This window comes from Strigops habroptila, chromosome 1 (assembly GCF_004027225.2).
Source record: "Strigops habroptila isolate Jane chromosome 1, bStrHab1.2.pri, whole genome shotgun sequence".
Taxonomy (NCBI): domain Eukaryota; kingdom Metazoa; phylum Chordata; class Aves; order Psittaciformes; family Psittacidae; genus Strigops; species Strigops habroptila.
The window spans coordinates 87,755,133-87,771,017 of NC_044277.2; the positions used below are offsets into that span (position 1 = coordinate 87,755,133).

At 44.9% G+C, this 15,885-nt stretch overlaps 1 protein-coding gene across 1 annotated transcript in view; it reads left to right on the plus strand.

The window, feature by feature from the left end:
- BMP6 (bone morphogenetic protein 6) overlaps nt 1-15,885 on the plus strand; it is a 90,263-nt gene that overhangs the window by 68,452 nt on the left and 5,926 nt on the right. The window contains exons 3-4 of the mRNA XM_030478987.1: nt 7,849-7,997; nt 9,270-9,467. Of these exons, the coding sequence (XP_030334847.1) occupies nt 7,849-7,997; nt 9,270-9,467 (347 nt within the window). The remainder of the gene's footprint in view (nt 1-7,848; nt 7,998-9,269; nt 9,468-15,885) is intronic.

Here is a 15,885-nt window from a genome sequence, read left to right on the forward strand (position 1 = left end):
GTTTGAAGGCTAGGGTGGATTTTTCTTTTTCTTTTTACCTTTGGTATGTGCAGAAAGCAGGGAGATTTGCCAAAGCATCAGTTCAGGAAGACAAGTGGCATCAGCTTCCAGCTGCTTATCCCACCTTTACCAGATCTGAGGGGGCATTTAGTTTCAGCAGACAGGAGCTGCACAACCTTGACTCTCCTTTTGGAGAGCTAAGTCCTGCACGTGGGCTTATGTCTAAGGTAGGTATCACACTGATTTTGTGGAAGAACCAGCAAAGTCCTATGTGACTTCTGATACCTCTTGGGAGTAGATTGCCATGTAAGTGAGACCTTTGCAAGGGAAAGGAAGAAATAAGTTTGTCCTTGGAAACAGCTCATTAATTTCTTTTTCTTTCTCAAAAGTTTCTATCTTTCACCCAGAGAGGTGTCAGGTCAGGACTAGGGAAGGCAGTTTATGGTTGATCAAAGATGTTAGTCCTTGGTTTGGATCATCAGTATGTTTTCAAGTGTAAATATCCTGCTAATGCAGACCTCAAACCACTCCCACACTGTCCAAACAACTGATCTATGAAAAACACAGTGGCCTGTGTTAGTGATCAAAGGAAGATATGGTACCTTAATGGTCAAGGTTTATTAAACAGTTTCGTTTGCACCCAGAATGAAATATGAGGACTTGATCTGTAGAAAGATTCTCCTATATGATAAGACGTGTGGACACATAGCTGTGCCCTGCAGAGTGACTGCCTGGGGCTTATGTTCTTTTTCTACTAAACACTAATTCCTTAAGGGTTAAGGCTCTCATTGGTTTTTAGCTGCCAGTTACAGTGGTAATAAAGTCTTCCTCTTTGCAACAGGATATTTATACAAATGCGATCCGAGCTTCTAATCTAAAGGGCAAATTGATTTGCCGGCAGTGTTTATAGCTTAGAAAATAAATAACCGTCCTCAACTGGGTTTTGGAATGGGTTGTGTAATACAAATGACAAAGCTAGCATCAATCTGTTTCAAGTTGGGGTCAGATTTGTATATAGTGCACATATATTTGTATATGATAGAACTGTTTCCATGATGCTATAGAGAAGCGTCTGTCCGCATTTCAGTTCAACTATCACTGTGGGTATGCGGTTTGTTGTGGTTTAGGGTGGCTGCTTTTTAGTAGTTTAAAAGTCAAAGTTATTCTGGATGAAACTTACTGGTTCCATAGCCAGCTGGCTTTTTCTAACAAAACTAGAGAATAGCATATCAGTGCCTTATTTCTTTTCTTGAAAGTCAAAGATAAATACTACCCCTGTGCCCTCTCACTCATCTTCATGCCTCAAAGTGCATTTAACTCTGAGGTGTAGTATTGTAGCCATTACTACAGCTAGAATACCCCTTAGTCTCACTGAATTAAGGAAATGAGAAACACATCTCCTGTCCTGTGATGACTGTTTCTTTTTTTACGTTCCTGTAGGTAAAATGTTCATTCCTCAGAGCTTGAAGCTGAAGACCTTGAGCTAGATGTGGGGGGACACCTTTGCGCTCAAATATCAGTGTTGGCTTTGCTGGGGATTATCACAGGTCTGAAGGCTGAGCTTCCCACGGTCTTGGTATGGGGAGACCACATCCTCTAGCTCCAGGCTTTGATCTTCCATGTTTTGCCAGATGCAGCCTTGAAACCAGTGTTTCACCCTGCTGCTCCTCCAGTGAGTCTACAAGTCTTAGCCCTCTGCCCTTGCAGACTTTACTGCTGGGGCGATGCCCGCAAAGGTATAGAGCAGCCTTCTCAGCACAGGGGAGCTCTTATCAGACAGAGCAGTGGTGGTGTGAGACTGAGCTTACTTCTCCCTTCGGGTGTGCTCCTGTGTCTTGGTGTGTCCAGGATAGCTCTCCTCTCCCTGTGCTGAATTGCAGACCCCCTCCAGAGTGTCCCAGCATCTCTGTTCTGTGCTTTTTCCTCCATTGGCTGTCAGTCTCTGCAAATAAGTGCCCAGTTACCGCCCTTTTGTTTCACCTTGAAAGTAGGTGTCACTATAGGTAGACAGCTCTTGGTATTTCTTTTGAAAAGGCTGTGATTTCGAAGTTTTATCTAGTCTAGTTGTTAGTCCGTCATTAGTGGATAAGAGCAAATAAACTGCTAGTTTGCTATATGCAGGATAATTTTTACAGAAGGTTGGTGTCACTGCAAACTAAAGACTCAGATCCAAAGGTACGCAGGAGAGTATTTAGAAAGTGCGTTAATTAAAATGTAAATCCCACACACTTCTGTGCAAAATTTTCTTTTGAGAAACTGCTGCTAGGCAGTCTAGACTATTATGTCAACTTGTCTTTGAAGAAAAGTAAACAAAAAGGTTCAGCTGAGGAAAGTTTTAGAGACTTACAGTAATTAATGCTTTGGTAAATGGCTGTTGATGCGTAACAATCCTTTAAACACCTGGGTAATTGCGAGCTTTGAAGTTAGGCCAAAATGTTGTTCTGAGATCCGTAATTAAAATAAGAGACCTTTAACTTGGTCATTTTGAAGGTGAGATTTCTGTTTGTTCTCACTGCCTCCCTGGTAAAACTTCTGCTCAGTCGGGAAAGAAGGCCAGGGAGGGTGGGAAAGTAAAAAACCTAGTTCAACAGATGCTTCTTTAAATTTAGCTTTTTATAGCTTTGGTGTTTTTCCTGTAGCAAAGTTCCATGTTGTAATGTGTACCCAGAACAGAGAAATTATTTTAATGTGAACATTTCACTAAGTATAGTAACTAAGATTAACCACTTGACCTGGTTACTAATTTGACTAAATTCTAATCTAATTAGTGTTCAATTAAAGAGAATTAACACCCAGAGACATTTCGTTGAAAGGTTTACAGAGGTTTCAGTTAACAAAATATTTATCTTACAGGGGGAAAAGCACTGAAGTTAAATGCAAGCTGTTTCTCCTATAAATGCCCTGGGTACATGGTTGGGATGCCGGTGTTAAGAATAGTAGCTATATTTGATATTTATATCTGACAGATCAGCTCGCTCTCTGAGGACACTGGAGCTAAATCCTGCCTTCTGAATTATACAGGCCATATTTCTCCGGTAAACTGTGTACTTCTTTCTGTTTATTGCAGCCACTTGTGATCGCTCTGTTGACCTTTGCTTCTCCATCCTCCTCCAGAGTCCTCTGAAGGCCATGGAAACACTTCCATTTATTTCTTGGGTCTTGAGACCGTACTTTAGGGCCCTGATCCAGAACAAAGACCTCCGCTTTTGAGTTGGGAATCTCTAACTTGCATCTTCCCATTTAATGTCCTCTCTTGTCTCGGGAAAGGTGTTTCAGCTCATTGCCTCAGTTTCTCCCATTCACTTGCTTTTCATTAATAATCTAAGGTTAATACATATTCCACCTGCAGCACCTTTATTATGAAAATCATTAACTGAACTCATCCAGATGGTTAAGCACAGTGAAAGTAAAGAGGAGACTGTCGGGCACCATAGTGACAATGAGATGACAGTAGCTGTTTAAAACCCCAGAGGCAGGTTTAGACAGAAAGGATGTTAAAAAGCTGCCTGACTTGGTGATGAAATTCATCTTCTGTACACTGAATTTCCTGCTATGCAGGTGCCAGAAGTCCTGTGATGTCCTTTGACATGTGGGGTTGCTTGTGCATTAAACCTCTGGGCTGACTCTGCTTTCTTCAGCCTGTGTCGAGAGCAGGTATTCCTTCCTCTTTCCTCAACGATGCCGGCTCATGTATTTCTTCTGGCCTTTCTTTTTCTAGTTTTTCTCATTCTTCTTGCTCCTTTCCCATTTCCCTCAGGTCCATCTTGCCTCTGCTATTCTCAAGTGCTGAAGTTTTTGAATATCCTTCCATTAATGTGAAATACATGGTTGCGTGTTTTTGCTTGGAAGGCTGCTGCCTGCCTCACTGCATAGGATCAATGTCATCACTTAATGACTAGAAATTCAATACTTTGTTGGATGCAACTTGCACAGTATATGATCTGTTTCTCACCTTCTTGTCCACTCTTTAGATTTTGCTTTGACTGTGGGCTTGTATCTACTTGTGTGTAGCACTCTCCAGCATGGTATCTTAGAGCTTCCTAAACTATTTCTTTTTTTGACATGGCTATAAGGCAAAGTTAGTGGTGGTGTTATCATGTAGATGAGAAGCTGATGCATATACCAGTGATGCCAACTGTCTCTGCTGTTCGCCTGCTAAGCAAACAGCCATGGCAAAAATGGTCTTTGCCAAAATCACCCAACAGTCCAGCATCCAGAGTGGCAATAAGGCTATGTAGCAGCTTTATTTCTCATGCTTTCCACCTTTCTTTCGCAGCCCTATGAGAGAGGAATGGAATAAATGTGTTTTCCATGCTCTTCAGAAAGCAGAACTGGAGGGGGGAAGAAAAATCCAATTATGAACGCTGGGGCAAGACTGGAAGTGTGAGATTCACATCACTGGCATCTGTCACTATGTTTGTTGGCAGCTGTGTTGCTGCAAATGACAGCAGTAGCAGGTTGTAGCCCTCTAAGCCATCAGTGCAGGAGGATTCCAGTAGTTTCCCAACTGCTTCTAGAAGCAGAGGAATGCTGAGTCAGAAGTAATAGGCCTGATTCACAGACGTTTGGTGGCCATAGGTACTTACTACTCTCTTTTCTCTGCAGACTTTTTCCTTTTATCCAGGGTCTCTCCATCCAGTCCTTGCTTGTCCATGTGTCTCCCACTACTGCAGCAAATCCTTCACCCTTCCCCATCTAAATAGATATTATTTCCCTTCCACCCTGGGCGAGCATGGGAGATCTCCCAGTCTCCATTCCAAGATCAGACATTGTACAGCCTTTTTGCAGGAGTAGTAAGGACATTGCTTCTCGCCTATGTGGCTGTAGGGAAGAGCAGATTGCTGTCAGGTGATATGTGGTATTTGGTTTATCAAAGAGAAAAAGAGAGGTAAGTATGTTCCCTGCATACAAAAAGTCCAGAGGATTTTGTTGCTAAACTCTGAATCTCTGTTGAGCCTGTGTGGGCAGCAATTTTCAAGTTCTTCTGCTTGGTCAAAACTGAGGTGATTTTCTTAAAGGAGGAAGGACACGCAACATTTATATTCTGAAAAATACAAAGGAGTGGTTAAAAACTCTCAGTTAAAGAGTTTGAATTCTTTTTTATGTGAGTTGTTTTCTTTTTTCCCTAATTTTGTTGGAAATAGGAGACTGACTACTTTTTTAAAATGTCCATGCCATAAAACAAACTAGTAAGAAATTATATGCAATTTTGTACAGCCTGGTGAAGTTTGGGTAACAAACATTAATTGGAAGCAGGCTTAAGCAGAAAGTATTAGAATGTTACCTGCTAGCATTACTACTATGACCCACAATACCTGTAGGGTGAACCTTCAGTATTGGCTTCATCTGATCAAGTAATGCAAAAGTCAGTTGAATAACTGATTGAAAACAAGTTCTGAGACTTTTTGCAAAGAGTTAACTGGATTGGAGAGCCCAATTGTCCATTTTTCTGCATTTTACAAAGGAATTGAAATCTTTCCAAAATGAGCATGACGTACTGGGCTAAAGTGGAGCATTCTTATTTGGTAGAATTGTACCATTGCTTATTACTTTTGTGGAGGACACTAAGGTAGGGCAGGCCCACTGGCAGGCAAGTCCGAATTTTAAGTAATCTAATAATGATGGAGGTTCAGTGTAGGAGGGGGGAAAGTGTGATCTGGTAGAAAGAGGAATTACATTTGGACCTGAAAAATCAGTGATGTAAATACACCCTAGGAAGTGACTGGGTCCTGTGTGGTTCAGCAGCATGAATCTAAGGATTATAGTGGATCACAAGATGAACATCAGTTAACAGTGTGAGTTCTGTGAAGAAGCCAGATCATATTCTGACATGTATGAGTAGAAGCATAGTCTGTGAGATGCATCAAGTTTATCCTTCCACTGTACGGTGAGATCAAGTGAAACCCATTCAATTACCTGGAAAGGTGATGGAGTTCCTGAGGCTGGAAATCTGTAAGATCATGTCAGGCAAGCATCTCTCAGGAATGATGCGGCTGTAGTTGATCCTGTCTGGAATTTAGGGGAATGTGCTAGATGATGCCATATAGTGCTTTCAGGCATTACAGTTCTCTGATGTCTAAGTGTCTTCCGAAAGTGCAAGGCAATGGGGAATGTAAACTCTGAGCCTCCTCTTCATGTTTTCGAAGGTCTGACTACTCCCATATGGTTGAGCATTCATGAGGTTTTGCTCTTACAGAGTTCCCAGCTGCTCTCCAGCCAGACATGTTTGGTTTTGGGGGATGTAAAGCCAAAGTTAACTCTAGTCTGGAGGCTCCAGCAGGCATTGTCTGGAGTGGGTGCTGGGGAGAAAATAGCACCTAAAGGAGGGGAGGTAGGACAGGAGATCAGAAAGCAATTGATGTGAGGGGGAATGTCAGAACAGGTGCTAGGAAAACCCCTTTTTGGATATAGTCCATTTCAAGCACTGGAGAGGACCAATGTGTAAGTTGTATTCAGAGGTGGGAATGATCTAGCAGTTCATTCCTCTCTTAAACCTGGACAGGGTAAGAGTGGTCTCAGCTGCAGCTGCTGTTTGTGGTCTCCTTTAAGCAACACTTCAGTTTATATACCCTGCCTGGGAAAGCCCAACTCTTTCAACCTTAAGGTTTCCAAAACATGTACCAGCTGGCCAGCCCCAGCCACTCACCGCTGTTGGAGGTGAAGGTCAGAGTTGTTCCTGAACCCTCTTCCCATTGGAGGAGCCATGGCAAAGACCCCTGTGGGAAAGGCTGCTGAGTCAACCACAGAGTGTGCGGCTACCAGCGAGGCAGAGGAAAGCCTCTATGCTGTAAAAATAGCTGCACTAGGAGCCCTAATATACTTAAGTGCTTATTTTTCCACGTGTGATCTCATGCAAACCAAGCTGCTGGGCAGTATGACATAGCAGTTGGCCAAAAATAAAACATAACTCAATCAAAATGTTGGGATTTTTCTGAAGTTAACCTTTGATGGGTGGAAGGGACTGGTACCCTGTTTTCTTATTTTCATGAAATTATTGTTAGAAAAAAAAAATCCAGGGAGGAAGAGAGATAAAGATGGGATTGACACCCAGCATCCATTTTGTGGTGATGGCCACAGGTTAAGGATAGGAATTATAGTTCTCTTGCACAGGAAAGTTATGCCTATAATACAGTGAGAAAATGTACATGGTGTTTCTTGGGTGCTTCTTCAGCTGATTTCATTGAACTCATTTCATTGAGGTTTGATGGGCATTTGATACTGCAAAAAAAGCAGATATAGACTTCATAGCATTTGACGGAGAAGTCCATGAAGGACACCCAGTACTAACAGCCTGGGAACAAGGTGCTCTAATCCGTGTTGATAAACCTTGGAATAATGTCTTTCTAGTGGCCTTTAGAGGTTCATTTTCCATCACTGCTTGATGCTTGGTCTGGTAGTTGATTTTTACTTTTTATTTTGGTCAATTGTGGTGGGTCTGTATTTTGGAAAGTGGGCTGAAACCATGAAACACCTTTGACAAAAGCCATTAAATGCCTGGAAATGCTGTTAGTTTGATCACTGTCCTACTGGGCTAGCATTATACTCTTCAAAAAGAAGAGTACCTTACTAATCCCTTGCTGATAGAGAATTGGACAGATCTGAGGAGCAGGATTGCTTTCCTCCACCCTAGAAAATAGTGAAAAACCTCTGTAATCCTGAATTTCACCTGCACAAGCATGTGCATCTCATGGCAAAACTCTAGATACAGAAAGGCAGATTTTAGGTGTTAGTTTTTTCCTAGCTATTAACATCACTTTTAATAGTTTCAGGTTTTGTTTCTGTAACAGTGAAAGCCAGGGGAGAAAATCCCAAATATCACAATCTTGTCATTACGCTTCTACTCTGCAGGGCCTCTGACCTGTTCCTGCTGGACACACGGGTGGTGTGGGCCTCGGAAGAGGGCTGGCTGGAGTTTGATGTCACTGCCACCAGTAACATGTGGGTGATGAACCCTCAGCACAACATGGGACTGCAGCTGAGCGTGGTGACTCAGGATGGTAGGTTATGGGCAAGTTAATGCAAGTCACCTCACAAATCTCTTGGATGATGTCTAACATCTTGCTTATCTGTTAGCAAGAAGTGGTGCTAACAGAGTTCAGTTGTGATATGGGGGGTGAGCACCCTACCTTTGTAGGCAGCTGTAGCCAACAACATGAGCAACAATCTGAGAGCACAGATAGAGGGCTGTCAGTTCTCGGCTGTCCGATGATGGACGTGTCTTTCCTCATGAGTGAGGTGACGTGTCTCTGAACAGTACCAGGATGAGCTACTGGAAGTGGGCTGGTGCAGGGCCCCAGTTCCTGGGTTGGAGGTGGAAGGGGGCACGAAGCTGGGATCCCAGGTGAGGTGAGGCTTAGGGGTGAGAGGAAGAGAAGCGAGCAGGGATGTGGGTATGCGCCTCCCCATGTGGGATTACGGCAACCCTCCTGGCTGCTGCAGCTGCCGTCACTGCTCAGATCTCATCAACCCTGAGGTGGGAGCCCTGCACTGGAGAAGCAAATGCAGTCGCTTTGTGGGGCTGTTTCCTCTGAGGGTGGCTGCGATGATAACATTTCACAGTCCACAGAAACTTTGAAAGGTAGAAAAGGAGAGAAGAGACTGCAAAAGAGCATGAAATTGAGCAGTGGAAGATGAGCAGTGGGGAAGGGTAGAATCTAGATGAACAAAGGGTGACTAAGAAGATGATTGTGACATCTGTCCTCTATAGGAACCAGTCTCCAACCTTATGTTTTCTTCCTATTGCTACATGCTGGAGTTTGATACACCTATGGGGTCAAGTGAGACCAGAGGGGCTATCCATGGTTCTCCCTGAGGAAATGTTAGTGCCAGTTTCCACCTTCCCAAATGGGCTGAGAGCCCATCCCTGTGCTCCTGACAAAAGCAGCCCATCTCTTTGCCCTCTACTCTCTCCTAGTCCCATCTCTGCTTCTCATGTTTCATGGCAGCAGAACTAATTTCATTACACATCTGGGCTTTGTGTTTTATATATCTATCTATCCATATACCTCTTCAGTGCCTGAACTGAAGTAGAGATGCCGTAGGGGTACCAAAGACCCAGGTGCTTTGGTGGAGCCCCTCATCCAGGATGGATGGGGTACTGTTGTAAAAATGTCCATAGGTCATGTAGCAGGAGGGGAGTGTTTAGTGATTAATAAAGAGAAGTGTGAGCAAGAAGAAAGGAAATGCTGTTTATGGGGATGCCAAAATGTTGTAAGGAGCAATCCAACTGCACTGTTTGTCTGACACTCCCTTTTCTGTTTGGTTTGAAGGTTTCAGTGTAAATCCTAGAGAAGCAGGACTTATAGGCAGAGATGGCCCTTACGACAAACAACCTTTCATGGTGGCCTTCTTCAAAGTGAGTGAAGTTCACGTACGGACCACAAGGTCAGCAACGAGCAGGCGCCGGCAACAGAGTCGAAACCGCTCCACCCAGGCTCAGGATGTTTCCAGGGTGTCTAGTGTTACAGGTAATCATGCAACACAGGTAATCATCCAACACAAGCTGGGGCAACTTCTTGTAACGTTTCTATTTGCTCTGAGTGCAGAAGCAAGAAGGGGTATGTAAGGTGGGGTGCTCTTGGGGGAACAGGTTGTATCTGCAGGGAAATGGAAGAGGGGGTCTCATTTAAAATGAGACTTAGAAGAGACCTCTTGAATCCAGGGTGGAGTCCAGACCCCCGTTTGAAGTTGTGGCCATTGAATTAATGGGGGTTAGGTGTTTTAACCCTGACTCTTGTGCTTGTAGGTTGCTTGTTACACAGCAGTTGCCTAGCATTGTATACTAGGTGAAATGCATTTTCAGGCAGACAAAGAGGATTGCCTGTTTGCAGTGGAAATGTTGCATGTTACAGGTGTTGTACAGCAGCCTTGTGAGTGCTGTTGCGGGCTGGTGGGACAATACAATAACTCTGAAATTTTGGCAAAAATTGAGTGTCCTGTCTTCTAAGTCTTGTCTGTTTTCTAGCTACTCTGCCCTGCATCACAGTGCTGCAAGTCCTCCGTTCACTGAGTACCTTCTTTCCCCTCAAACATTTCAGCCTGTTCCAAGTTACTTGATTAATTTGCTTATGCTGCCCCCTTCATTTCCAATAGGATCCCTGCTTTTCCCGTGTCTAGAAATGACTATACCCCAAGGAAAAGAGGTGGCTCTATTTTTTAGTCTATGTCCAGACACAGCACAGGGAGATGAGCCAGCACTGCCAAAAATTAGACAGTGTGAATCAATAGGCTGTCCCCTGCTTTTGCATGCTGGGGTTGTGGGTGAGCCATGCTGCACCTGAGGTGGCCCTGTGTTGGCTGTGGCACTGGGAGCCTGCAGGGAGCCAGAGCCAGATTAGGAACTCCTCAAGGGCTGGCAGCCAGGCTTTGGGCATGGCTGTTTGCCAGTGCAGTCCTATTGCTCCAGCCCAGTGTGGTGATGGACTTGCCCTTTGGGCTAGTGTGTGCCAGCAGCAGTTGGCCACTAGTGGCTGTTACGTGTCCTCATGGTGCATGCTGGAGCATGGCCATGGGTTCCCATGCCATGTCATGCAAGTGCTGGGCTTGGCTGGGTGCAAAATGTCACTTAGTGGATTTTAAGGGCAGGAGGGGTGACTCGGTCCTGCAGCCTGACCTCCTCAGGGGAGGCTGGCCAGTGCCAGCATGGCACTGCTGGAGGAGTTATCATCTAGTCTGGCGTGAGAGCCCTCTGCAGCCCCACAGCCAGGAGCCGTCCATCAGTCCCAGTTGCTGAGATGTGCTTTGGTCCTGCTTTTCCTTGGGTCTCCAAGCTGCAGTTCTAAAAGCAGGCGTCAGGGCTGTTCACTGGGTTACTTTCATGTGGTGGGCTTGCGAGGGGCATAGGTAGTTTATTCATCTGGGTGTTATAAAAGCAATAAGCGCAGTCATTACACAGGCAGCATACAGTTCTCCCACTCAGGTGGGCTTGGCTGCTGCACTCCCTCCATCACAAGAGCCAATATTTTAATGCATTCACAGCATTTTGGGAAAGTTACTTGCTGCATTGCTGTTTTGTGGCACTGGTAGCAGAGTCAGGATAAGTTCCAAATTTCTCTCCCTAGCATCACAAGCTTCACAGTGCTAAAAACAAATTTTCACTGCTATTAAATCAGGTAATGTGACTCAAAGCTCCAGAGGGAGCAGATATATTGGGCAAAAGAGGTCATTTTTACATTGCTGCTTTCTTGACTACACCACACACCAGGTCATAAAATTATAAAATGACAAAAAGGGAAAAAATAGCTAGTCATTCTGTGGTCTCAAGGGCTTTTTTGAGCTCTTCTAGCTCAAAGCCAGCTTTAATTTAAAACCTGAAATTTGGCAGTTCAGTAGTCAACAAGGTATAGTTGAGCCTCTGTGGGTTTAAGGCAGGGGAAAGGAGGGGAATTTAAAGTTAAGATGTATGTTTGGTTGGTTTCTGTGTTTGGAATAGAGACTACATCAGCTTATTTTCCTTTCTAAGTGTGACATTCTTAGACACTGTTCTCCTTAAGAAGTGGTTGATTTAATAGCCCAAGAGGCACCAATGACTGATACATGTTTTTAGTGTTAAAGAGATTACAGGGGTTTTTTGGTTTTTGGTTGTGTGAGTTCCTACATGATGCCCTGATGGTGTGTGGCAGGGCTGGGGAAGTGTTCGCCCCAGGATGAAGCAGTAGGTGAGCCCAAGGATGTTACCCTGAAGGCTGCCTTGCTCTTCTAAAGGTGCCCTGATGCACCTGGACCCAAAGCAGGTGCAGAACTGGGATGCTGTGGTGCCTTCCTGTGCATCTCTCTGCCTGCACATCTTCCTCTCTCACTGTATCTTACATCCTGTCAGATTTTGGTCTATGCTCTTCCCTGAGCCAGGATTGCCTCTGCCTATTGGGGTTGAGGGCAGTTTTTCTCCTGAAGAGAAAGGCAGCTGGCTGGTGTTGATGGTGTTTTGTAGATTGAACCTTCCTTCCTGTATGTTCGTGAATACACAGGGCTTGCTTTCTTCAGTCCAAAAATTAACCCCTTTCCCAAAAGATGCTGTGAGTTGGGCTTGAGTGGTATGTTTAAAAAAGCCCCATTTACAATCTAAATATGGAAAGCATTTCAAGTCCTGCAGTTAGGAGTACATGTAGTATGCTGCTGGGCTGGTACTGGATCTGGTGAGTTGCGGGGTTCACGGTTACGTGAAGCCGTGCTACACATGCGGGACTGGGACCCCACTGTGCTCCCTTTGATGTGCTGTTGTTGTCCTGCAGTCAGTACCAAGTGCTCAGTACTAAGGTGATGGCTGTGGCATAAGAATCTCAATGGTCTGTATTTTTTCGCCAAGGAAGCTCATTTCCCTGTATTATAAACACGTAATTTTGATAGGCTTATATAAAGCAGAACTGAGTAACCCCCATGGTTATAAACTGCTTTGACATAGAGTCCTGCATCACTGCATTTCTGGAGCCAAGTTCTGTTCTTTTGCAGAAGGAGGATGAATGGAAAGAATAAGAAGTATTTTCGTCTGTTGAGATGGAAAATCATATGCCAGTTCTAGCCCAGGACATGGAGGAACGAGGTGGATGGGAGGAGCATGCAGGTGTTTCTCTGCTGTTGTCTGTAAGACCTGGAGGCCCCCGCTCAGCCATGTCTTGCAGTGGGTTTGGCTCTCAGACTCCAGGGCTGCCCCTCTAGTTAACCTGAAGAGCTGGGGACTCTCTTCAACATAACAGACAGTGAACCTCGAGCCTAAGGACTTTGCTGCCATACAGCCAGCTCCTTCATGAGTTACATTTTCTGTATGGGGCTGTCTCTGTCCAGTGGCTATAACTCTCCTCTTCTGTCAGTCTTCAGGCACGTCCATTCCCATCAGCCCCTCCTTATGGAGAGAGCCACATTTAAACATCTGACTTGGGCTGCACTGGCTGCTCTGAATGAAACTCATGCAATACCCCTTTTTGGGTCTTTCTCTTTAGCCACCCCGTCACCTCTGGAACTGGCGTGAGGTGCTCCATGAGAAATGAAGGGGCTCTCCAAGTGGCCTTTCCTTCCAGCAGACATGCACGGCACCAGGCAGATTCCCCCACATGCACGGGAAACCAAATACCACAAAGGGCAGCACGCACAAACACTGAAGGCAAATAAGGCCAAATGATTCCACGATGGCAAGGGTCTTGTTAACAAACGTCATTATCTTGCAGCCAATCTTCCCTTTAGCAGAGCGCTCAGATGCAGACTGGAGTGGTGTGGCCCGCATTTCTGTATATGCCTTCACATGCAGGTCCACGTCAGCCCGACATCTCCCTTCTTCCCACCCAAGCAGATCGCTTTCATGTGAAGTGGGCTGTTATTAACTGTGTGATCAGTTTACACCAGCTTTATCCAGACAAATCACCAAAGTCAAACACCAAGAAGAAGGGGCTGGCCTTGGAGACCTCTGTCAAAGCTATTTTGAATCACAGAAGCAATTAATTACCATGTGGAATTTGGTAAGCTGGCACCTTGGGAGCAGCAAGGGTGTTCTCAGACGGATCGACCTCAGTAAATATTTATATATTCTTTGCCAGCACTTAACGTGGGAGAGGATATAGGAAATCTAAGGTGGGTGCATAAGTATCTGTAGGAGGAAGACCATTAAGTCAGGCTATTCTCTCTCCCCTTTCAGCAACACACATGCCAGTGTCCAGCCTTAAACGAAACAGCTGTGCTTGCAGAAAGTCAGACTTGTGTTCTGGTTAAGGCAGACAATGTTCAGTGCAAACAAGCCACAGAGACAAGCCATCTTAACTGTGCTGTTTTAACTGCACTGCCCTGGAAGTTATTTTTAACTGCAGAACTAGGGGTTTGGGTTTTTTTTTTAATCTCTGTTTTAGACAAAATAGTTTGCAGTATGATTAAATGCAGTTCCTTGTAAATGCCAAGCTAGTGTTTCTGAACTGGTACATTCAGGGGAAAAAAAAGACATTATTTTGTTTAAACCCATAATGAGCCTATACGAGCTCCCTAAACTCATAGAGATTTTGAAAAGCTCTGGCAAACAATCCTTGCAAATCATATCGTGGCAACGTAAGCCAGGCCCGTGGCGGCTATTTGCAGTGACCCCCAAGTGCAGGCTGCCTCCTCTCAGCCCTTGTGGCTTCCCACTGCAGGGCTGGCAGGAAGGGGAATGAACCCTGTTGCTTCTAGGCAGTTGGATCTTCCACTGTGAACCACCTCAAATGGCAATTTGGCCTAAAAGAGGTGAGCATGCTGGACTGGGGTAGCTGATACTGCTAAGCTCTGGGGAAAATGTGTCGTGGAGGCCAACTTCAGTAGCTCAGTGATCTTTATCTCACCGCCAAAAACCATTTACTGTGTGGATTCTTCTTTTTTCAGCCTGTATGTATGTCCAGTGTGCACAGCTGTAGGGCATATGCGGAGCCCCAAACCATGAGAAATGGATCATTATTATGTGCATCTATATTGCAGCATTTTTTTCGCCAATTCAGAAAGCCACTGCTAAGGGTTGATTAAAGGTTTGTAACATCCCTAAAGTTCAGCTAAAGTAGATTCCATAAAGCAGACCTGGTAGGCAAACGTAGCAAGAAGAGAGGGCAGAAGAGCTCGGGGTGAGGGTTAAACAGGGGACAGTGCAAATCCCAGGAGAGGAGATATTTAGTATGTTGATATTTAAGAAAGCAAAAACTGAGTTTGGGCAAGTGAGACTCATAGAATACCAGGTTGGAAGGGACTAACCTTTCTTGGCAAAAGCACAGTCTAGACAAGATGGCCCAGCACTCTGTGTTCATCTGAATCTTATAAGTGTCCAATGTTGGGGAATCCACTACTTCCCTCAAGAGATTATTCCAATGGCTGATTGTTCTCATTGTGAAAAATTTTCCTCTCATGTCCAATTGGAATCTCCCCTTGTCTTGTCTGTATGACTCCTTGTAAAAAGGGAGCCTCAGTCTTCTTTGTAGCCACCCTTTAAATACTGGAACATGGTGGTAAGGACTCCCCTAAACCTTCTTTTCTCAAGGCTGAACAAACCCAGCTCTCTCAGCCTTTCCTCACAGGGAAGGCTTCCTAGTCCTTTGATCACCTTTATGACCCTTCTCTGGACCGTCTCCAGCCTGTCCACATCTTTTTTTGCATGGCAGGGACCAAAACCAAACACAGTATTCCAGGTGTGACCTGACAAGCGCTGAGTAGAGCAGCATAATGACTTCTTTATCTCTGCTGGTGATGCCCTTGTTGATGCAACCCAGCATCCTGTTGGCTTTCTTTGCCACAGCAGCACACCATTCACTCATATTGAGCTTGTTGTCCACCAGGACCCCCAGATCCCTTTCCACAGAGCTGCTCCCCAACCAGATAGATCCCAGACTGTGAGGAGGTAGAGCTGTCTGTGTCTACTTTGGATGGAGTAGCCAGCCAGCAATGAAGAGTGTGAGTCAGGTGGCTCCAGCTGGTGAGCTGAGCCAATTTTTGGGGGCCAATTTCAGGCAGTGTGAGAGAGGACACGTGTAGCTTGTTAAGCAGCTCTTTCCGCCGCTCCCTGTGTTTTCTTAAACTTGTGATTGCTCACAAGCCTTCCTGCCCACTCCTGTTTTCTCTGCCTCCCTTGCCTTCTCCCCTGTCCTGTAGCTGATCTGGGTAAGGTGTAGCTGGATTTGGAATGTAGCATCGTTCTGCCCACTCAGTTGTGAATAGATCAACTCCACTGTAACTCCCTATCAAATACAGATGGTTTTCCCCTAAGAAAACTACACATTTTCCATTGAAGAACAATGAAACTGTGGTTTTGGGTACTTAAATGAAAGCCTTTGACCACTACAAGTATCTTCTGCTCATTTGTTTTCCCCTCGTTATGACCAGATCATGTAGAAACATCTCATGCTAGAAATTTGCTCCTGGCCTGAGCCAAGGACTGAAAAGCTTCATCTG